The sequence below is a fragment of the Lipophrys pholis genome (genome assembly GCF_963383615.2).
Source record: "Lipophrys pholis genome assembly, chromosome: 1".
Classification (NCBI taxonomy): domain Eukaryota; kingdom Metazoa; phylum Chordata; class Actinopteri; order Blenniiformes; family Blenniidae; genus Lipophrys; species Lipophrys pholis.
In genome coordinates, this window is record NC_137635.1 from 22,256,650 (window position 1) to 22,277,035 (window position 20,386).

The following is a 20,386-nucleotide window of genomic DNA, read 5'->3' on the forward strand; positions in this document are numbered from 1 at the left end:
TTTCATTCCGTCACACCTGCAACACACAGTAGAGTCCGATGTTCTCCAGCTGTTCTCCAGCTGCTGCTCACCATCGATTCTCACTACATCTGTAGGAAACTAGTGAAGCTCGGCCACTTTGACTGTTGAAATCTGTTGTTGCCTTTTCCCAGGCCGAGTGGGAGGAGGTGTTTCAGGAGGCGTCCCTCAGCGTGGTGGCAGTTCGAAAGTCGTTTTATGGCTCCGCCCTCTTTCTCTGTCGCCGCCGGTCTTCCAGCAAACAGCCCGTCGTCCTGCCTGTGGACAGCAGCGACTATAAGTGGGTGGAGACCCTCAAGGTACGTCCTGTGTCCAGAAATCCTCTTCGTATGAAAAAGGGAAACTTGTTTTGGGGGTTTGGATGTCAGTTCACCAGACAGTCGTGCTCAGAGCACCACTGGAAACGGGGGGAAACGCTCCATTTTTAAAACTCCTGGACTAAACAGCAGAACTGCTGCTCCTGCTCCTGCTCACCACGGCCCTAGTGAATGTTTCTACTGCACATGCTCAGTAGAGACGATCAGAACAAAGTTTCCTCCGTGGTGTCATGACTCCCAGTCCATATTCTCCTGGACTTGGTACTTTTATTTTGACAGTCACCGTAATTACAATCAAACTTGGTAGTTTTATTTTGACAGTCACTGTAAGAACAATCCAACTTGGTAGTTTTATTTTGACAGTCACCGTAATAACAATCCAACTTGGTAGTTTTATTTTGACAGTCACCTTAATAACAATCCAACTTGGTGGTTTTATTTAGACAGTCACCGTAATAACAATCCAACTTGGTAGTTTTATTTTGACAGTCACCGTAATAACAATCCAACTTGGTGGTTTTATTTTGACAGTCACCGTAATAACAATCCAACTTGGTAGTTTTATTTTGACAGTCACCATAATCACAATCCAACTTGGTAGTTTTATTTTGACAGTCACCGTAATAACAATCCAACTTGGTAGTTTTATTTTGACAGTCACCGTAATAACAATCCAACTTGGTGGTTTTATTTTGACAGTCACCATGATAACAATCCAACTTGGTAGTTTTAGTTTGACAGTCACCGTAATAACAATCCAACTTGGTGGTTTTATTTTGATAGTCACCATGATAACAATCCAACTTGGTAGTTTTAGTTTGACAGTCACCGTAATAACAATCCAACTTGGTGGTTTTATTTTGACAGTCACCGTAATAACAATCCAACTTGGTGGTTTTATTTTGACAGTCACCGTAATAACAATCCAACTTGGTGGTTTTATTTTGACAGTCACCGTAATAACAATCCAACTTGCTGGTTTTATTTTGACAGTCACCATAATAACAATCCAACTTGGTGGTCTGTCCACTAGAATGTTCTCCCAGTGTTCATGTTTAGAACTCAGTGTTTTCTGCCGTGTGTGTGTGTGTGTGTGTGTGTGTGTGTGTGTGTGTGTGTGTGTGTGTGTGTGTGTGTGTGTGTGTGTGTGTGTGTGTGTGTGTGTGTGTGTGTGTGTGTGTGTGTGTGTGTGTGTGTGTGTGTGTGTGTGTGTGTGGTTTTATTACAAAAACAGACAGTGCCCACTAGTGGCCCAATATGTAAACTACATCGTTTTTGGTGTTTCTGCCATTTTTGTGGAAACAGACATTGTTTTCAAAATGTTGCACGTAAACGCAAAATCATACTGAAACGACATAGTAACAACGTTGCGTTTTCAATTGGACCGTTGCCGAGGGAACGGTGCCTTAAAGGAACCTCAGGGTTCTAGATTTCAAAAATCCATGTATGGATACGTTTAACTTTTTCTTTTCTTTCCTCAGTCACACATTATTAAAACACTCTGGCATCTATGATGTGTAGATTGGGATCTATGATGTGAAGATTGGGATCTATGATGTGTAGATTGGGATCTATGCTGTGTAGATTGGGATCTATGATGTGTAGATTGGGATCTATGATGTGTAGATTGGGATCTATGATGTGTAGATTGGGATCTATGATGTGAAGATTGGGATCTATGATGTGTAGATTGGGATCTATGCTGTGTAGATTGGGATCTATGATGTGTAGATTGGGATCTATGATGTGTAGATTGGGATCTATGATGTGTAGATTGAAAGTTCTTCAGGTGTGGCTTTAGCTGTGATGACTGTGTTGGTCAGGCGCTGCTGGCGGAGTCCTCCGACCGACCGGTGTGGCTCACGGCTTCTCGCCCTCACAGCGGCGTGGTGGGGATGGTGAACTGTCTCCGTCAGGAGCCGGGGGGCCACCGAGTCCGGTAAGACCCACTCCTCATGAACCGACTGTACATAATGCAAAACAATAATCTAGATTGTTGTTGGGATTGAAATGAGAAGAGAAAACATGTAGCCTGGATGTTCTCTGAGCTTGACGGTTTCGTTTTCTGGTTTTGGTTCCTCCTCCGTCACCTCCTCCCTCACCAGCTGTGCGTTTGTGTCCAACCTGAACGACTCTTCAGAGGCACCGAACCTCCAACCGGCCCACAAGTCCCTCCAGCCTGTCCTGGAGAAGGACCTGGTGATGAATGTCTACCGAGACACGTGCTGGGGAACGTTCAGACACCAACACATCAGGAGAGGTTTGGAACCGACACCCCTTCTTTTCTCAGATCAAGGTGCTGTTAGGTGTGTGACGGATGGAAACAGGCGCCAGATGAGGAACCTCAGGAGTTCCTATCCAACTTCAGGATCTAGAAAAAGTAGACGGACGTCTGATGGATGTTCAGCTCATGGTTCACCGTCAAACTGGATCTCCTCAGATTTAAATGAAACAGATTTACAGATTTAATCTCTCACATGTTTGACTGATTGTTAAATGTACAAAGTGTATTTATTGTGTACAGGCAAAATGGGGGCGTGGCCCTGGATGCACAGGTGAATTTGGAGGGAGACCTTGTAATCAATTCTCAGTTGGACTGGGAACAAGTAAAGGGATTTCAAGATGGGGGTGATGTGGTCGTGTTTTCACACCCTCATCAGGATCCTGGCTGCTGTTCTGGATGGACTGTAGTCTCTGGATCCTGGTTCTGGATCCTGGTTCTGGATGTACTGTTGTTTCGGGATCCTGGTTCTGGATGTACTGTAGTCTCTGGATCCTGGTTCTGGATGCACTGCAGTCTCTGGATCGGGGATCTGGATCCTGGTTCAGGATGTACTGTAGTTTCTGGATCCTGGTTCTGGATGTACTGCAGTCTCTGGATCCTGGTTCTGGATCCTGGTTCTGGATGTACTGCAGTCTCCGGATCCTGGTTCTGGATGTACTGTAGTTTCTGGATCCTGGTTCTGGATCCTGGTTCTGGATCCTGGTTCTGAATGTACTGCAGTCTATGGATCCTGGTTCTAGATGTACTGTAGTCTCTGGAGGGTCTTACCAGAGATCCCGATGAGGAGTGCGATGTAGTAGTCCAGCCTTGAGGAGACAAAGGCGTGGACGAGTGAGTGTTGGGTGGAGTTAGATGTTCCTGAGGTGGTAGAACCAGGTCTTGCAGAAGAGTTAGATGTTCCTGAGGTGGTAGAACCAGGTCTTGCAGATGAGTTAGATGTTCCTGAGGTGGTAGAACCAGGTCTTGCAGAGGAGTTAGATGTTCCTGAGGTGGTAGAACCAGGTCTTGCAGAGGAGTTAGATGTTCCTGAGGTGGTAGAACCAGGTCTTGCAGATGAGTTAGATGTTCCTGAGGTGGTAGAACCAGGTCTTGGAGAGGAGTTAGATGTTCCTGAGGTGGTAGAACCAGGTCTTGGAGAGGAGTTAGATGTTCCTGAGGTGGTAGAACCAGGTCTTGCAGAGGAGTTAGATGTTCCTGAGGTGGTAGAACCAGGTCTTGCAGAGGAGTTAGATGTTCCTGAGGTGGTAGAACCAGGTCTTGCAGAGGAGTTAGATGTTCCTGAGGTGGTAGAACCAGGTCTTGCAGAGGAGGTTTTGGTGTTTTGGCCAGAGAAGGCGATGCTGGTGATGGTGGAGGAGCGGACCTGATGTGGTGTACCAATGAGGATGGCTTCAGATTTGGAGGCGCTGCAGGAAGTTGAGCTTCATCAAGCATTGATCTCCTCCAGGCAGCTGCTCAGGGTGGAGGATGTGGGGGTGGAGGATGTGGTGGTTGTTCGGAGGTAGAACTGAGTATCATCAGCGTAGCAGTGGAACGATGTTCCATATCTGACGATGACATTTCCCGGGGGCAGCAGGTAGATGGAGAAGAGGGCGGGGGCCCAGCACTGAACCCTGAGGAACACCACGGGTGATGACGTGGGTGTGAGACTTTGCTCCACCCAGGGCAACGTACTCGGTTCTATTGGTCAGAAATTAGATCAACCAGTTGAGTACTGACTCCGAGAGTCCGATGGTGTATTTCAGGCGGTGGAGAAGGATGGTGTGGTGGACACTGTGTCAGAGGCAGCTGGTAGGTCTGGGAGGACGGGCCGCTGTCTGCAGACATCAGGGGGTCACTGGTGACCCGGACCAGGATTGGACCAGATCAGTAATCCTTCCTGGGGTCACGGCGCCGTTCCTGACGGTGTGTTTGATTGTCAGATACGAATGAAGAGCCGACGGACAGCGCCTACGTGAACGTGCTGACTCGGGGGGATCTGTCGTCGCTGCACTGGATCAAATCCCTCCCGAACCCTCGAGCCAGCGACGGCGCTGTGGAGTCGTGCCACGTCTACTACAGCTCACTCAACTTCAGGGACATCATGCTGGCCACCGGGAAACTGCCTCCAGACGCCATTCCAGGTACGGTGTGGGGACGGCAGGTCTTCACTGCCCCGGGTTTGGTGCTGCTTTCCTAAAACTGTCCACCTTGTAGGGGGCCAGGCTCTGCAGCAGTGCATGCTGGGTATGGAGTTCTCCGGGCGCGATGCGTCTGGTGGGCGCGTGATGGGGCTGCTGCCCGCTAAAGGCCTTGCAACACGAGTGGAAGCCGACAGGCGGTTCCTCTGGGAGGTTCCCTCCAGCTGGTGAGTGTTCAGACTGAAACCTGCATGTCAGAGCAGCGAGAGGAAGAGCGTCTCTCACGTCTTAGAATGAAGCAGGGTCCCGTGAAACCTCTGCAGCAGAGCATTCCTTCCAGTCCACAGCTGGAACAAGAGTCCAAACGGACAGGGAGACACCGTCTGTCCCCTCAGGAGGAGACGGTCACTGTCGTCTCACAGGAGTGGACCGCTCCAGCCAGTGACCACATCTGATCAGGGCTGCGATTGAAGATCCTCCATCACACCTCAGCAGCTCCACGGAGCCTCCGCCACGTCTTCACAACTGATCTGATTCAAGTGTGTGTGTGTGTGTGTGTGTGTGTGTGTGTGTGTGTGTGTGTGTGTGTGTGTGTGTGTGTGTGTGTGTGTGTGTGTGTGTGTGTGTGTGTGTGTGTGTGTGTGTGTGTGTGTGTGTGTGTGTGTGTGTGTGTGTGTGTGTGTGTGTGTGTGTGTGTGTGTGTGTGTGTGTGTGTGTGTGTGTGTGTGTGCGTGCGTGTGTGTGTTTAGGACTCTGGAGCAGGCAGCCTCAGTCCCGGTGGTCTATGCTACAGCATATTACTCTCTGGTGGTCCGCGGCCGGCTCCGGCTCGGAGAGTCGGTTCTGATCCACTCGGGGTCAGGGGGCGTGGGCCAGGCAGCCATCGCCATCGCGCTGAGCAGGAAGTGCAAAGTCTTCACGACTGTGGGTCAGTGATGTTTGCACGACGTTCTCTGACGTTCCGAGTGTTTGGAGCTGGCGTCGAGCTCTGCGGCATGCAGGACTTTTTAAATGTCCCCGTGGGTGTTTTGTGTCCCCAGGCTCAGCGGAGAAGCAGGCCTACCTGCGGGACAGGTTTCCTCAGCTCTCTGCAGAGTGCTTCGCTAACTCCCGGGACACTTCCTTTGAAAAACACATTCTACTTCACACAGAGGGCAAAGGTCAGAGAGGACGCTCCATCTCAATCTGTCTCTTACATAACTTGCATAACTCTTCAATGACTCCTGTTGGAATGGCTGTCTGTCTGTCTGTCTACCTGTCTGTCTCTCTGTCTGCCTGCCTGTCTGTCTCTTTGTCTGTCTGTCTGTCTCTCTGTCCCTCTCTCTGTCTCTCTGACTGTCTGTCTGTCTCTCTGTCTACCTGTCTGTCTCTCTGTCTGCCTGCCTGTCTGTCTCTTTGTCTGTCTGTCTGTCTCTCTGTCCCTCTCTCTGTCTCTCTGACTGTCTGTCTGTCTCTCTGTCTACCTGTCTGTCTCTCTGTCTGTCTGTCTGTCTGTCTCTCTGTCCCTCTCTCTGTCTCTCTGACTGTCTCTCTCTCTGTCTGTCCCTCTCTCTGTCTCTCTGACTGTCTGTCTCTGTGTCTCAGGTGTGGACGTGGTTCTGAACTCTCTTGCTGAGGAGAAGCTGCAGGCCAGCGTTCGCTGTCTGGCTCGACACGGTCGATTCCTGGAGATCGGAAAGTTTGACCTGTCCAACAACTCCCCGCTGGGTCAGTTGGACTCTTGTCTCGTGGGTTGACGGTTCAGTCAGTTGGACTTGTGAGTAAAGTGGCGGTGTGCGCTGTGCTGGTGTGTGCAGGCATGGCCCTGTTCCTGAAGAACGTGTCTTTTCATGGCATCCTGCTGGACGCTCTGTTCGAGGAGGGGAACCGGGAGTGGGAGGAGGTTTTCCAGCTGCTGAAGGAAGGCATTGTGGGCGGAGTGGTCCAGCCGCTCCGCACCACGGTGTTCCAGAGAGGACAGGTGGAGGAAGCCTTCCGGTTCATGGCGCAGGGCAAACACATCGGGAAGGTTCTGCTGCAGGTCGGTGAGGTTCCACGGCTGCTTCACGGCTGCTTCAGCCTCCAGCTGCCGTCTCACACACACAGTCCTCCTCCGTCCTCAGGTCCGGTCGGAGGACACAGACGCCGCCTCGCCTCTGTCTATCCCAGCCATCTGCCGCACGCTCCTCCTGCCCACCCACTCCTACATCATCACCGGGGGGCTGGGGGGCTTCGGCCTGGAGCTGTCGGAGTGGCTGATCGAGAGAGGAGCTCGCACGCTGGTGCTCACGTCCAGATCAGGAATCAAGAACGGTGAGAAAAGTGATGGCGTGAAATGTCAAGTCTGCATTTTTCCTTCATTCACTGTGAATCTGGAGAAAACCAGAATTTGTTTGGTTTCACTTTTCAGTGTTTCAGAGGTTTTTAGAGTTTCGGTTGCATTCCATTAGGAGACAGTCAGAGAATCACAGAACAAACACTGGGACATTGTCTTTGTGTCTTAAGGGACAATACTTCCTTCACCTTAAAGAAAAGTATAATTTCAAAATAAAACCATTCTTATCAGTTTGACTAAATCTTAAGTGATTGTTGCACAGAAATAATAAATAAATACAATCCTCATATTTACACCACCCGTATAATGAAACAAAGCCTCCCCACAGTTTAGTCTTTATTTGTCTCTAATATTCCTGTGATCTAGTACTTCTGATACACAGACCTTCAGTGTTACTCAGTAAACCAATAACTCGTCCTCATGGACCTGGAAGCTCTTCTCAAGTGTTCGTATGGAAATAATAAGATTCAAAACTGGACAAACACCTTCAGTTAGTTTCAGATTTCAGTTTCTTACTATTTGAAGTTATTTGGAGGTTTTTTCCCGAGCAGCTTGTCTGAAGCCTAGTTCACAGTCACAACGTTCTCCTTCAGACTTTCCCTCCGTCCCCGGCTGCAGGTTACCAGGAGAAGCGTGTGTGTGAGTGGAGGAGTCGCGGCGTGGACGTGTTGGTGTCCACCAGTGACGTGGGGACGCCTGACGGAGCAGAGCGGCTGATCGCTGAGGCCCGAGCTCGCGGCCACGTGGGCGGAGTCTTCCACCTCGCCATGGTAACACAACACATTCCTCTCGACTGAATCGTTCAGTTAAAGTGTAAAAGTGAGCGACAGTCCAAACCATCATGTCCTCAGAAGCTCTTCAACAGGAACTTTCCACCGAATACAACTTCTGTGCCAAATCCCGTCCTTCCTCTTTTCCCAAGGCCTTTCCAGTTCCACGTTGGTCTTCATCAGAGCCTCCACCTCCCTCCCTCAGGCCCCGTTTACACGACAACGAATTCGAGTGTTTCCGCAAAACTTCCTTCACTTTTGGGGGGTCCGTTTACACGGTACCAGTGTTCTGATCCACTGTATCCACAAAGTTTTTAATCCGGCTCCCAAGGTGGAAAGATTCTTTCATGGTGCAAATCCCTCCTGCAGAGACTGATGGAGGCTACAGAGCCTGTTACTGCTCATCTCCCTCTCCCTCCTGCTCATCCAGTTGTAAACAAACATGGTACGACCCGTGGTGGTACGACCCGTGGTGGTACGACCCGTGGTGGTACGAACCGTGGTGGTACGAACCGTAGTGGTACGACCCGTAGTGGTACGACCCGTAGTGGTACGACCCGTAGTGGTACGACCCGCGGTCCATATTCTAGTTTTAACCTCCAGATCAGTAGTTTAATAGTTGAGACTCTCCCTGATATCATCCGATGTGTCATCAGTCCATGTTGATGTCAGGTTCTCTCCATTTTCTTCACCTTTATAGTGTTTTGTTCTCTGCACACGTCTGTGTAGTTTCATTACAAAATTCAGCAACAGCGCCCTCCAGTGGCCCGGCAGACTAACTACATCGTTGTCTCTGTGTCCGCTGCTGCAGTGGAAACACACTCCTTTTTTTAAGGGATTAGGTGTTGTCAGGTGAAACGTTGTCGTGGAAACGGGGCCTCAGATAACCTTCCCCTCAGTTCCCCTTCCATCCCTTCCTTCACCCAGCAGCTGACCTTCCACACGTTCATCACAACCCCATCACTCAGTATTCCTCTGGAAAGAATCCAAATCCTCCTCCAGCACCTGAAGCTCCACCGTAGAAACCCGACCGGCACGTCTCATTGATCAGGATTGATTCCAGTCCACTGTTTCAGTCCACTGGTGGCAGAGCCGGTGCAGTGGGACGTCTGGGATCACAGTCCTTCCTGCCTTGTCATTTCCAATCACGTTCGGGTCGCCACCACCTCAGAATAGACTCGTATTACAGAAAACAGTCTTTTTCCTTTGGAGTGTGTTACTGACGCCACCAGTGATAAAAGTGCCTTCAGGCTTCAGGTCACTGTGACGATGTCACTCACAGGGAAGAAACAGCCACCAGCAACTCCTTCATTCAATTCTTTCCAGAATTACCAATCCTAAGTTAACTTAAATCAGCAAAGTATTGGGAGGAGGCGTTACAGCAGACTGGGCTCCGGCTCATCACCTGGAGATCAGCCAGTTAGAATATGAACAATTATTTCTATAAAGTGGAATCAAAGCACATTCAAACATACAGATTCAGTGGATTAGAATCCAAACTAATGTTTTTCTGTGTTTTAACAGAGTGAGAGGTATCCTGAAGGAACACTTATTTAGTATACATTTCATTCACACTTCAGTGTCTCTGTCACCATTTCATTTATTCATTTATTCACTTATTTATTTATTTTCCACAATTTCACACAAACAACCAGGGATTTTGATTCGTGCATGAAACGAGTGAATATTGTGGACAAAATGTACCAGCTTGTCCTGCTGGGGTCCAACAGACCACCGCCCTGGACATCTTGTTCCGTACACTTTAACCAGGGATGGCTCGACCACAGCTCGGTCCCACCGACATCACTAGTGAGCACAATGAGCTTTGGGGATTAGTTCGTGCAATAACAGGGACGTATCTGCAATAACAGGACGTATCTACAATAACAGGGACGTACCTGCAATAACAGGGACGTATCTACAATAACAGGGACGTATCTGCAATAACAGGACGTATCTACAATAACAGGACGTATCTACAATAACAGGGACGTATCTACAATAACAGGGACGTATCTGCAATAACAGGGACGTATCTGCAATAACAGGGACGTATCTGCAATAACAGGAAAGGAACCAAATAATTAGATGTATATCAATAAATAAACAAACATTTCCTGCGAGTGGTCAAATCAATCCTAAATTGAACATATATGTATTATTAATATCTTCTACCTTGAATTGATCACGTACAGAGAGAAACTGCAGTTTAACCCTGAGAGTACGACGCCGCATGGAAACCCATTCTTTAGTTTTCTTTTAAATATGGATCGTGGGGCTGAAGTTGCTTTCCAACTCATTCCATATGCTCGGACCTCCATGACATATACTAAAACGGGTACTGTGAGTAGAGTGAGTATTGTTCCAGATAGTTACAATAATCCAAGGTCGGCTCAAACGGAGATCTGACCAGTGATCAGAGTGCTTCCATGAGGACCAGCCGTCTCACTGTAAACCACTCTATTAGGTGCTGAAAGATGGGATGCTGGAAAACTTGACCCCTCAGCTGTTTGTGGACGTCAGCCAGCCGAAGTGTGAGGGCATGGTGAACCTGGACAGGTAGGCAGAGCGCACACGCACACGCACATGCTCACGCTCAGTGTGCTCCCAGAGCTTCCTTTGGCTTGTCTTTGGGTTTTCCTCTGACGGATGCTTTCGTCCCTCTGCAGAGTCACCAGGAAGCTCTGCCCTGAGCTCAGGTATTTTGTGGCCTTCTCCTCGGTCAGCTGCGGCCGGGGAAACGCCGGCCAGAGTAACTATGGTTACGCCAACTCTGCCATGGAGCGTGTCTGTGAGCGGCGCCACCACGACGGCCTCCCGGCCCTGGCGGTGCAGTGGGGAGCCATTGGAGATGTCGGGGTGGTGCTGGAGACGATGGGCGATAATGACACCGTGATTGGTGGGACGCTCCCGCAGCGCATCACTTCCTGTCTGGACGCGCTGGACTTCTTCCTTTGCAAGCGGCAGCCGGTGATGTCCAGCTTGGTGCTGGCGGAGAGGAAGAAGGTGCAGCAGGAGGCCGGCGGCAGCAGAGACCTGGTGGCCGCCGTCGCCCACATCCTCGGTAACAGGAAACGGTCAGGTACACAGACGGAGCTTCGCCGTTGGTCAGAGGATGAATGTTTTTTTGCTGTCGGGTCACGTTTGGTCCAGGTGTGCGGGACGTGAGCAGTCTGAATGCTGATTCCTCATTGGCCGACCTGGGTCTGGACTCTCTGATGGGCGTGGAGGTCCGCCAGACTCTGGAGCGGGATTATGACATCGTCATGGCCATGAGGGAGGTCCGCCAGCTCACCATTAACAAACTGCGTGAGCTCGGCCAGAACAGCCAGCCTGACGGATCGAATGGTATCCTGCCCACTGGAAGGTTTGACACATATTTAAAGTTTTTCTCTGCGTCTCACCATTCTGTCTGACCGCACCTCCCCAGCCAAGAGGGACGGCCTCAGCTCCGTCCTGGAGTCGGACCTGACCCAGCTCCTGGTCGACCCCAGCGGCCCCACCGTCACCCCGCTCAAGACCTCACCCAACCAGCAGAGGCCGCTGTTCCTGGTCCATCCCATCGAGGGCTCCGTCTCTCGGCTGAAGACTCTGGCCTCCAGACTGAACATTCCGTGTTACGGCCTTCAGTGCACCAAAGGTATTCCTCCTCCACCGATCCTACTGAGTGAACGCTGAGACACACCAGGGAGTGTGTAGTCAGCCTTCACACATCGAGACACTGGTGTGTGTGTTAGTAAATGGACTTTACACACACACACACAGAGACGAGAACGTAACTTGTTCCACACTCAGTCGGTTCACCATCATTGTTGTTGCACAAACGTCAGAAACCTTTCCTGGGAGGATTCAGACAGAATAAAGACGCTCTCATGTCTGTCTTACTTGGGACTGATTTGACGTTCTGACGTCTTTACGTCTTTTACATTCTTCGACATCCATGTTGTCTGTTCGTGTCGATCCAGTTCATGTTTGTGTCTCCTGTCCTCTGCCGTCCCCCTGCAGCCGCCCCTCTGGACAGCATCCAGTCGCTGGCGGCGTACTACCTGACGTGTGTCCGGCAGGTCCAGCCTGAGGGGCCGTATCGAATCGCCGGCTACTCCTTTGGAGCCTGCGTGGCATTCGAAATGTGCTCTCAGCTGCAGACGGAACAGCAACCTGTGGAGCGTCTCTTCCTGCTGGACGGCTCACACTCCTACGTGGCCGCCTACACCCAGGTGAGAGGACGACACGGACCAGGAGACAGTTCTGATCGTATTTGACGGTTCAGTACAAGTGATGATGTGATGAGGTGATGATACGATGATACGATGATGTGATGAGTGGATGAGGGGATGAGGGGATGAGGTGATGAGGGGATGAGGTGATGATGTGATGAGGGGATGAGGTGTGATGATGTGATGAGGGGATGAGGTGATGAGGTGATGATGTGATGAGGTGATGAGGTGATGAGGTGATGATGTGCTGAGGTGATGATGTGATGATATGATGATGTGGGTGAACTTGTTTCTCAGAGCTACAGAGCCAAGCTGACTCCCGGCAACGAGTCTGAGGCTGAGACTGAAGCTCTGTGTGCCTTCGTCCAGCAGTTCACTGCCACCGAATACAACAAGGTAGAGTCCACATCACACCACCTTTATGTCCCATGAGGGTGGAGCATCATACCTCTATGTCCCATGAGGGTGGAGCATCAAGCCCCATCCAACCCGGCTGGAGCCGCAGTGTTCAGTCTCACCATTCAATGGAGCACAGCATTCGGCCACGGCGGTGGTTCTCTTTACAAAACACCTGGATGAGACTGGATCAGATGTCAACATATAAGTTTCTTTACAGACACACGTACACCCGGTTCGGGGAGTAATACAGTATTATATAATACTATAGCAACAACAACTTCTGAAAATGTGTTTCCAAGTTTGACTTCGAGACACAATAAATAAGTGAGATGTAAATAATAGCAATGCTGTGCTGTCAAACACGAACTTCACTTTACAATAGATCTAAATATTCTGAAAGTATAAACTGTGTACAGATATGTACATAAATGCTCTGTGCTTCCTAATGCAATACTGCGATATATCGTTAATAACTCCAAAGGAATTCTCTCCTTGGTCAGATCAATGAAAAACTCTGAGCACCTTTTATATCTTCTTATCTGCTGCGGACGGCAAACACACGTGTAAAGCTTAGAAAAGCAATAGAAGCAGTAGACTCAGTAGAAGCAATAAAAGCAGTAGAAGCAGTAGAAGCAATAGAAGCAGTAGAAGCAGTAGAAGCAGTAGAAGCAGTAGAAGCAGTACAAGCAGTACAAGCAGTAGAAGCAGTAGAAGCAATAGAAGCAGTACAAGCAGTAGAAGCAATAAAAGCAGTACAAGCAGTAGAAGCAATAGAAGCAGTACAAGCAATAAAAGCAATAGAAGCAGTAGAAGCAGTAGAAGCAATAGAAGCAGTAGAAGCAATAGAAGCAGTAGAAGCAATAGAAGCAGTAGAAGCAGTAGAAGCAATAGAAGCAGTACAAGCAATAAAAGCAATAGAAGCAGTTGAAGCAATAGAAGCAGTAGAAGCAGTAGAAGCAATAGAAGCAATAGAAGCAGTTGAAGCAGTAGAAGCAATAGAAGCAGTAGAAGCAATAGAAGCAGTAGAAGCAGTAGAAGCAATAGAAGCAGTAGAAGCAATAGAAGCAGTACAAGCAATAAAAGCAGTAGAAGCAATAGAAGCAGTACAAGCAATAAAAGCAGTAGAAGCAGTAGAAGCAGTCGAAGCAATAGAAGCAGTAGAAGCAATAGAAGCAGTAAAAGCAATAGAAGCAGTTGAAGCAGTAGAAGCAGTAGAAGCAGTAGAAGCAATAGAAGCAATAGAAGCAGTAGAAGCAATCGAAGCAGTAGAAGCAGTAGAAGCAATAGAAGCAGTAGAAGCAGTAGAAGCAATAGAAGCAGTAGAAGCAGTACAAGCAATAGAAGCAGTAGAAGCAATAGAAGCAGTAGAAGCAGTAGAAGCAGTCGAAGCAGTAGAAGCAGTAGAAGCAGTAGAAGCAATAGAAGCAGTACAAGCAATAAAAGCAATAGAAGCAGTTGAAGCAGTAGAAGCAATAGAAGCAGTAGAAGCAATAGAAGCAGTACAAGCAATAAAAGCAATAGAAGCAGTTGAAGCAGTAGAAGCAATAGAAGCAGTAGAAGCAATAGAAGCAGTACAAGCAATAGAAGCAGTTGAAGCAATAGAAGCAGTAGAAGCAATAGAAGCAGTAGTTTGCCGCCTCCACCTCTCACCACTTGGAACTGTCTGTGTCTCCTGAAGCTGGTGGAGTCTCTGCTGCCGCTGGAGGACCTGGAGGCTCGGGTGTCCGTAGCGGTGGACCTGATCACCGCCGGACACGCCGACCTCAGACCGGACGTGCTGCGCTTCGCCGCCACGTCCTTCTACTGCAAGCTGAAGGCCGCCGACGGCTACGTGCCGGGGAGGAAATACAGTGGCGGTGTGACGCTGCTGCGCGCCAGAACCAGCAGTGAAGCCGAGTTAAACCTGGGAGCCGACTACAAGCTCAATGAGGTCTCACACACACACACACACACACACACACACACACACACACACACACACACACACACACACACACACACACACACACACACACACACACACACACACACGCATAATAACAAGTATCTACATCTGTCTTCGTGCAGGTGTGTGACGGCGAGGTGTCGGTCCATGTCATTGAGGGCGACCACCGCACTTTTCTAGAAGGAGAAGGGGTGGAGTCCATCAGCACCATCATCCACAGCTCACTGTCTGGGCCGGGCCGCAGTTAAACCCGCCCAAACCCATCCCATCCCGCAGCTTTCCAAACAGGAGGGGACATTTTGGCCATGGTCTGAATAATCCCACGTTTTCTAAAGGTCTGAGAAAAGCAGGATTTCTTGGTTTGAGGGACTATTTTCTCATAGAATTTCTTCATAAGTGTCTCACACCGGCTGCAGTCCATTCCTGGCTTCAGTCGCTGTTACAGTCCTTCAGTGACCCTCCATATCGGTCAGCAAAACCAGCAGGGGGATTCCTCACGTCCTCTGCCTGCAGGACGTCTTTCCATCGGGACTTCTGGAAACCCTGCAGCAGCAGCAGCAGCAGTCTACTTAGCCTCAACAGGGGACCAGCAGGGACCAGCAGGACCTCTCAGACCATCTTCACATAGACATACAGCCAACTTGTCCCTCTCTTTCTTGGACAGCAGAGTGTCAGTGTTACCACTCAGATCAAAACTCCTCCACACACACACACACACACACACACACACACACACACACACACACACACACACACACACACACACACACACACACACACACACACACACACACACACACACACACACGCGCGTTGCTGTCAGTGTGTGTGAGTTGTTTGTCCTTATTTTGTAAGTAAGCGTCTTCAGCTGGTTTGGTTCATGTCTCACTGCCACCTTCTTGTCTTGTGTCCTCCACCTCCGTCTTCTCTATGAGCTCACTGACCAGCGGCGGCATGGAGGCGGAGCTTCAGCTCACACCGATCACTTTCACTAACCTTCCTAATGAGGTGGAACACAAACGACCAACACAGTGATCATGTCCAACAGTTTTGGACAGTTGATGTTTTACGTTGTTTGAAGTAGAAAACGCTGGAGGCTTTATTTAAGCACTTATGGTGGAAATGGGTCGATATTCAGGTTGATACTGATTAATTCATGACTGAGTTAAAAAATGTGGACTGAGTTCTGAGTAATTCTTCTTTAGTCCATTGTACCAGACATGTGGACTGATGGAATCCTAAGTTTTCTCCTTGTTGCTCTGATAATAATCTAGATTACCAGGTTGTGTGTGGAGGCTGCTGCAGCGATCCAGAGACTCGAAGCTCCCGGGAACGCCGGCTTCCTTCACCACATTCCTGGATGGGAAGCTTCCGTTGCTTTGCTTCAGTTTGTGGTTTTCCTTCTGTGTTCATGGTGTTGGGTTCTAAACGGTTCCATGTAAGACATTAACCTAGACACTTTTTTAAATCCAGATTAGGCTCATCCTGACTGAAGGTTTTAGGTCACCTGTTCACTCTGCAGCTCTAATATAGTCCAGCAGTCGTCAGGTCAAAGGTCACGTCACTGAGTTCCTGCTTGTAGAACGTGACCCAGTTCTCCCAGAACCCTGAGACCTTCAAGGTCTATGAAGGGTTTTGTGTCTTTTTCTATTGTAAACTGCTTCATGACTGTTGTGTTTCTTTTACAAAATCCAACAAATAAAAACCTTGAAATGAGACGTTTAGGACTCCATGGAATCAACGATCTTCATCAAAGCAGTAAAATTATAAATATAAATAAAATGTTCCTTCATGCGTCAGCGTCAAACCAGCCGTTCTATAAATAGAACTGTGAAGGATTAGATGGATAAATTACTTTTATTATCATTCTGAGAATTTATATCAGAGATGAACTGCAGAACGACATCTCGATGCAGAGTCAACGATAAAATACACAAAACTATGTGAAATGAAATGAGTGAAAACAGAGAGCGTGGTAATTACAGGTGAGGTGGAGATACCAGGTGAGGTTGATGGAGGAGATGAGTTGAGGTTGATGGAGGTGAGGAGAGACAAGGTGAGGTTGATGGAGGAGGGGAGGGAACAGGTGGGGTTGATGGAGGAGGTGAGGAGAGACCAGGTGAGGTTGATGGAGGAGGTGAGGAGGAACCGGGTGAGGCTGATGGAGGAGGTGAGGAGGGACCAGGTGAGGCTGATGGAGGAGGTGAGTTGAGGTTGATGGAGGAGGTGAGGAGAGACCAGGTGAGGTGGATTGAGGACGTGAGGTGAGGTTGATGGAGGTGAGGAGAGACAAGGTGAGGTTGATGGAGGTGAGGAAGGACCAGGTGAGGTTAATGGAGGAGGGGAGGGAACAGGTGGGGTTGATGGAGGAGGTGAGGAGAGACCAGGTGAGGTTGATGGAAGAGGTGAGGTTGATGGAGGTGAGGAGGGGCCAGGTGAGGTTGATTGAGTGGAGGAGGGGCCAGGTGGGGTTGATTGAGTGGAGGAGGGAACAGGTGAGGTTGATGGAGGAGGTGAGGAGAGACCAGGTGAGGTGGATTGAGGAGGTGAGGTTGATGGAGGTGAGGAGAGACAAGGTGAGGTTGATGGAGGTGAAGAGAGACCAGGTGAGGTTGATGGAGGAGGTGAGGAGGGAACAGGTGAGGCTGATGGAGGTGAGGTGAGGTTGATGGAGGAGGTGTGGAGAGACCAGGTGAGGCTGATGGAGGAGGTGAGGTTGATTGAGGTGAGGAGAGACCAGGGGAGGTTGATGGAGGAGGTGAGGAGAGACCAGGTGAGGTTGATGGAGGAGGGACCAGGTGAGGTTGATGGAGGAGGTGGGGAGAGACCAACTGAGGCTGATGGAGGAAGTGAGGTGAGGTTGATGGAGGTGAGGAGAGACCAGGTGAGGCTGATGGAGGATGTGAGGTGAGGTTAATGGATTGAGGAGAGACCAGGTGAGGTTGATGGAGGAGGGACCAGGTGAGGTTGATGGAGGAAGTAAGGAGAAACCAGGTGAGGTTGATGGAGAAGGTGAGGTGAGACCAGGTGAGGTTGATGGATGAGGTGAGGAGAGACCAGGTGAATTTGATGGAGAAGGTGAAGTGAGGTTGATGGAGGAGGTGAGGAGAGGAGAGACCAGGTGAGCTTGATGGAGGAGGTGAGGTGAGGTTGATGGAGGAGGTGAGGAGAGACCAGGTGAGGTTGATGGAGGAGGTGAGGAGAGACCAGGTGAAGTTGATGGAGAAGGTGAAGTGAGGTTGGTGGAGGAGGTGAGGTTGATGTCGCTGTAGTCCTCCTCCTCCTCTCTATAGTCTTCCTCCTCCTCCTCCTCCTCCTCCTCCTCCTCGCTGTAGTCCTCCTGGTCCCCTCGGATGAGACCCACCACTCTTTTTGAAAATGAGTAATGTTTGAGTAAATGCATTTGAGTATCACCAATACCGAGTACTCAGGCCAATACACACATTTATTTATTTATTTATTTATTTATTTTTCCACATATGTTGTACATTGTGATGTACTGACATTCAAACGTGGTTCTTTTCTGACACATGCATATTAGTGTTGTGCACTAATGCTCACGGCTGTGCTCCATTGTCTATCGTCACTTTCTCGCACCAATGTGTCAGGACTGTGGCCAATCGGGAGGGTTTGGTACAGACAGTGGTGGGTTTTGCTCTGAGCGACGTGGGCAGCCGCCCAGGGCTCGGTCTGTGAAGGAGCACACCAGAGGACAAGAGAATCACCGTCTCAGATGTCCAATGCGTCTGGTGGAGTTACGGGTGCTCGTCCAGGGCGTCAAACAAGTGACTGGGTGTGTACCTGGCTCCACATACACACCCAGTCATTCTACCATCGCACACTCCAGAGCGCTCAGCATTCAGAGACACTGCTGGAGACGATCAGAGAGCAGGACGCTGCAGGGAGCGAATGCTGCCAACACACATCACTACTAATCCACACGCTCAGTTCCAGACTTCACACATCGAGGACAGTCTGGTTATTCTTGGAAGACTTTTTGGCTCCACGAATATCAGGACAGTCACGCATGGACATGTCCATTCAGATGAAGAATGTCAGGCATGACAGGAGACTGATACTGGTAAAGTACACACATCTTTACCCTGCATAACGAGTATTACTTCATCACACCAAGCCCTGCATCAGTTCTTACTGAAAACACTCTTTCTGCCTCAGACACGGTCACTGCGCTGGAGCCGGCCTGACGGAGCTGCTGGGGTGGAGAAACAACCGGATTCTGACTGTCCCACTGCAGAGGACAACACCAGAAGGACAGACGTGTCTTTGCAGTGTCGCTGTTTGTGTGAATGAAACCTGCTGGATTAAAGTGGAACAGTCGTGCTTCACGGTTCAAATCCCCAAAGCACAATTAATCAACATCATATACTTTACTGCTCACAAGTCTTATTAGTATCACAATAAACAAGTAAACACGCTCAGGATACTTCAGTAAAGTCGTGTGGTTGTGCTCTTTAGCAACATGAATATAAAAGACATTTGATGAAACAAAAAGTGAAAAGTGAACTCCACCGACAGTCTCTTCTCTGCTCTTTCACACTGATTCACAGGATTTCATCACTTTTTAAAGACCACATAAAAACCATATATCCTTCACACAAGTGCAAGCTTAGGTTTGAATTGTTTATGTTATTCATCATTTATTACATTTACATGATTATCAATATGCCAATCTTTGATCGAAGAGAAAATTGATCTAGTTTTATCAGCCTTTTTATATAAATTCAATACATCATTGCACCATTCCCCTTTAAGTAATATGATACATCAACCATATGAATACACACAATCACGCAGGTTACTTCATAATAATGAAGTCAATAACCAACATTATTTAAATATAGTTTTAACACATAGTTGATTTTTTATATTTGTTAAAAGGCATTAGTATTCTCATCACATTATTTCGTTAATGATACTTTCTATTGGTTTGATCTTCCTTTTAGTCTTTTAAAAATATAGTCAGCTAATGATCATATGGTTGATTAAATCATAAAGGCATGAAAGATGATCCTGCAGTGCAGATTTCTCACCACTAGAGGGAGCCAGGAGATAAATGACACCCTGCTTAGCTCTGAGAAACGAATTCTACAGAGGTGACTTAAAGAAATCATCATCATCATCATCATCATCATCATCATCATCATCATCATCATCATCATCATCATCATCATCATTATCATCATCATCTTCATCATCATCATCAGGGTGTTCCTCATTAGGACCTTGTCATGAGGGGCTCCATCAATCCTTTGAAGCCTTTGAACTTCCTCTTGTCCTCATCGAGTGCTTGTCGTCCTCTGAACAATCCATTTTCACCCTCTTCTCAAAATGCTAGCTCAGCTTTATTATTTGTATTTTATTATTTATGAGCCAGAACATTTCCTGACAGACGTGCAGAGTTTCTTCTCCTCTATTATCTTCAGATTTAGGTTTTGATGTGACCCGGTCCAGGTATTCTGGGACGTCCGGCTCCATGTCTGGTTGTGTACCACCCCGAGCAGTTTATTGTACCACCCCGAGCAGTTTATTGTACCACCCCGAGCAGTTTATTGTACCACCCCGAGCAGTTTATTGTACCACACCGAGCAGTTTATTGTACCACACCGAGCAGTTTATTGTACCACCCCGAGCAGTTTATTGTACCACACTCAGCAGTTTATTGTACCACCCCGAGCAGTTTATTGTACCACACTCAGCAGTTTATTGTACCACACTGAGCAGTTTATTGTACCACCCCGAGCAGTTTATTGTACCACACTCAGCAGTTTATTGTACCACCCCGAGCAGTTTATTGTACCACACCGAGCAGTTTATTGTACCACACCGAGCAGTTTATTGTACCACACTCAGCAGTTTATTGTACCACACTGAGCAGTTTATTGTACCACACTGAGCAGTTTATTGTACCACACCGAGCAGTTTATTGTACCACCCGGAGCAGTTTATTGTACCACACTGAGCAGTTTATTGTACCACACTCA

The 20,386-nt window shown here is 48.6% G+C and overlaps 1 protein-coding gene across 1 annotated transcript in view; it reads left to right on the forward strand.

Annotated features, from left to right (window-relative positions):
• The window catches only part of fasn (fatty acid synthase), a 50,742-nt gene extending 34,641 nt beyond the window's left edge, over nt 1-16,101 (forward strand). The window contains exons 24-42 of the mRNA XM_080474688.1: nt 153-317; nt 2,159-2,274; nt 2,441-2,595; nt 4,542-4,742; nt 4,816-4,966; nt 5,489-5,667; nt 5,780-5,899; nt 6,324-6,446; nt 6,536-6,759; nt 6,842-7,031; nt 7,672-7,823; nt 10,291-10,382; nt 10,493-10,887; nt 10,977-11,171; nt 11,254-11,463; nt 11,829-12,040; nt 12,338-12,436; nt 14,118-14,369; nt 14,507-16,101. Coding sequence (XP_080330814.1) covers nt 153-317; nt 2,159-2,274; nt 2,441-2,595; nt 4,542-4,742; nt 4,816-4,966; nt 5,489-5,667; nt 5,780-5,899; nt 6,324-6,446; nt 6,536-6,759; nt 6,842-7,031; nt 7,672-7,823; nt 10,291-10,382; nt 10,493-10,887; nt 10,977-11,171; nt 11,254-11,463; nt 11,829-12,040; nt 12,338-12,436; nt 14,118-14,369; nt 14,507-14,632 — 3,357 coding nt within the window. The 3' untranslated portion in view covers nt 14,633-16,101. The remainder of the gene's footprint in view (nt 1-152; nt 318-2,158; nt 2,275-2,440; nt 2,596-4,541; nt 4,743-4,815; nt 4,967-5,488; nt 5,668-5,779; nt 5,900-6,323; nt 6,447-6,535; nt 6,760-6,841; nt 7,032-7,671; nt 7,824-10,290; nt 10,383-10,492; nt 10,888-10,976; nt 11,172-11,253; nt 11,464-11,828; nt 12,041-12,337; nt 12,437-14,117; nt 14,370-14,506) is intronic.
• Nucleotides 16,102-20,386: the final 4,285 nt, after the last annotated feature.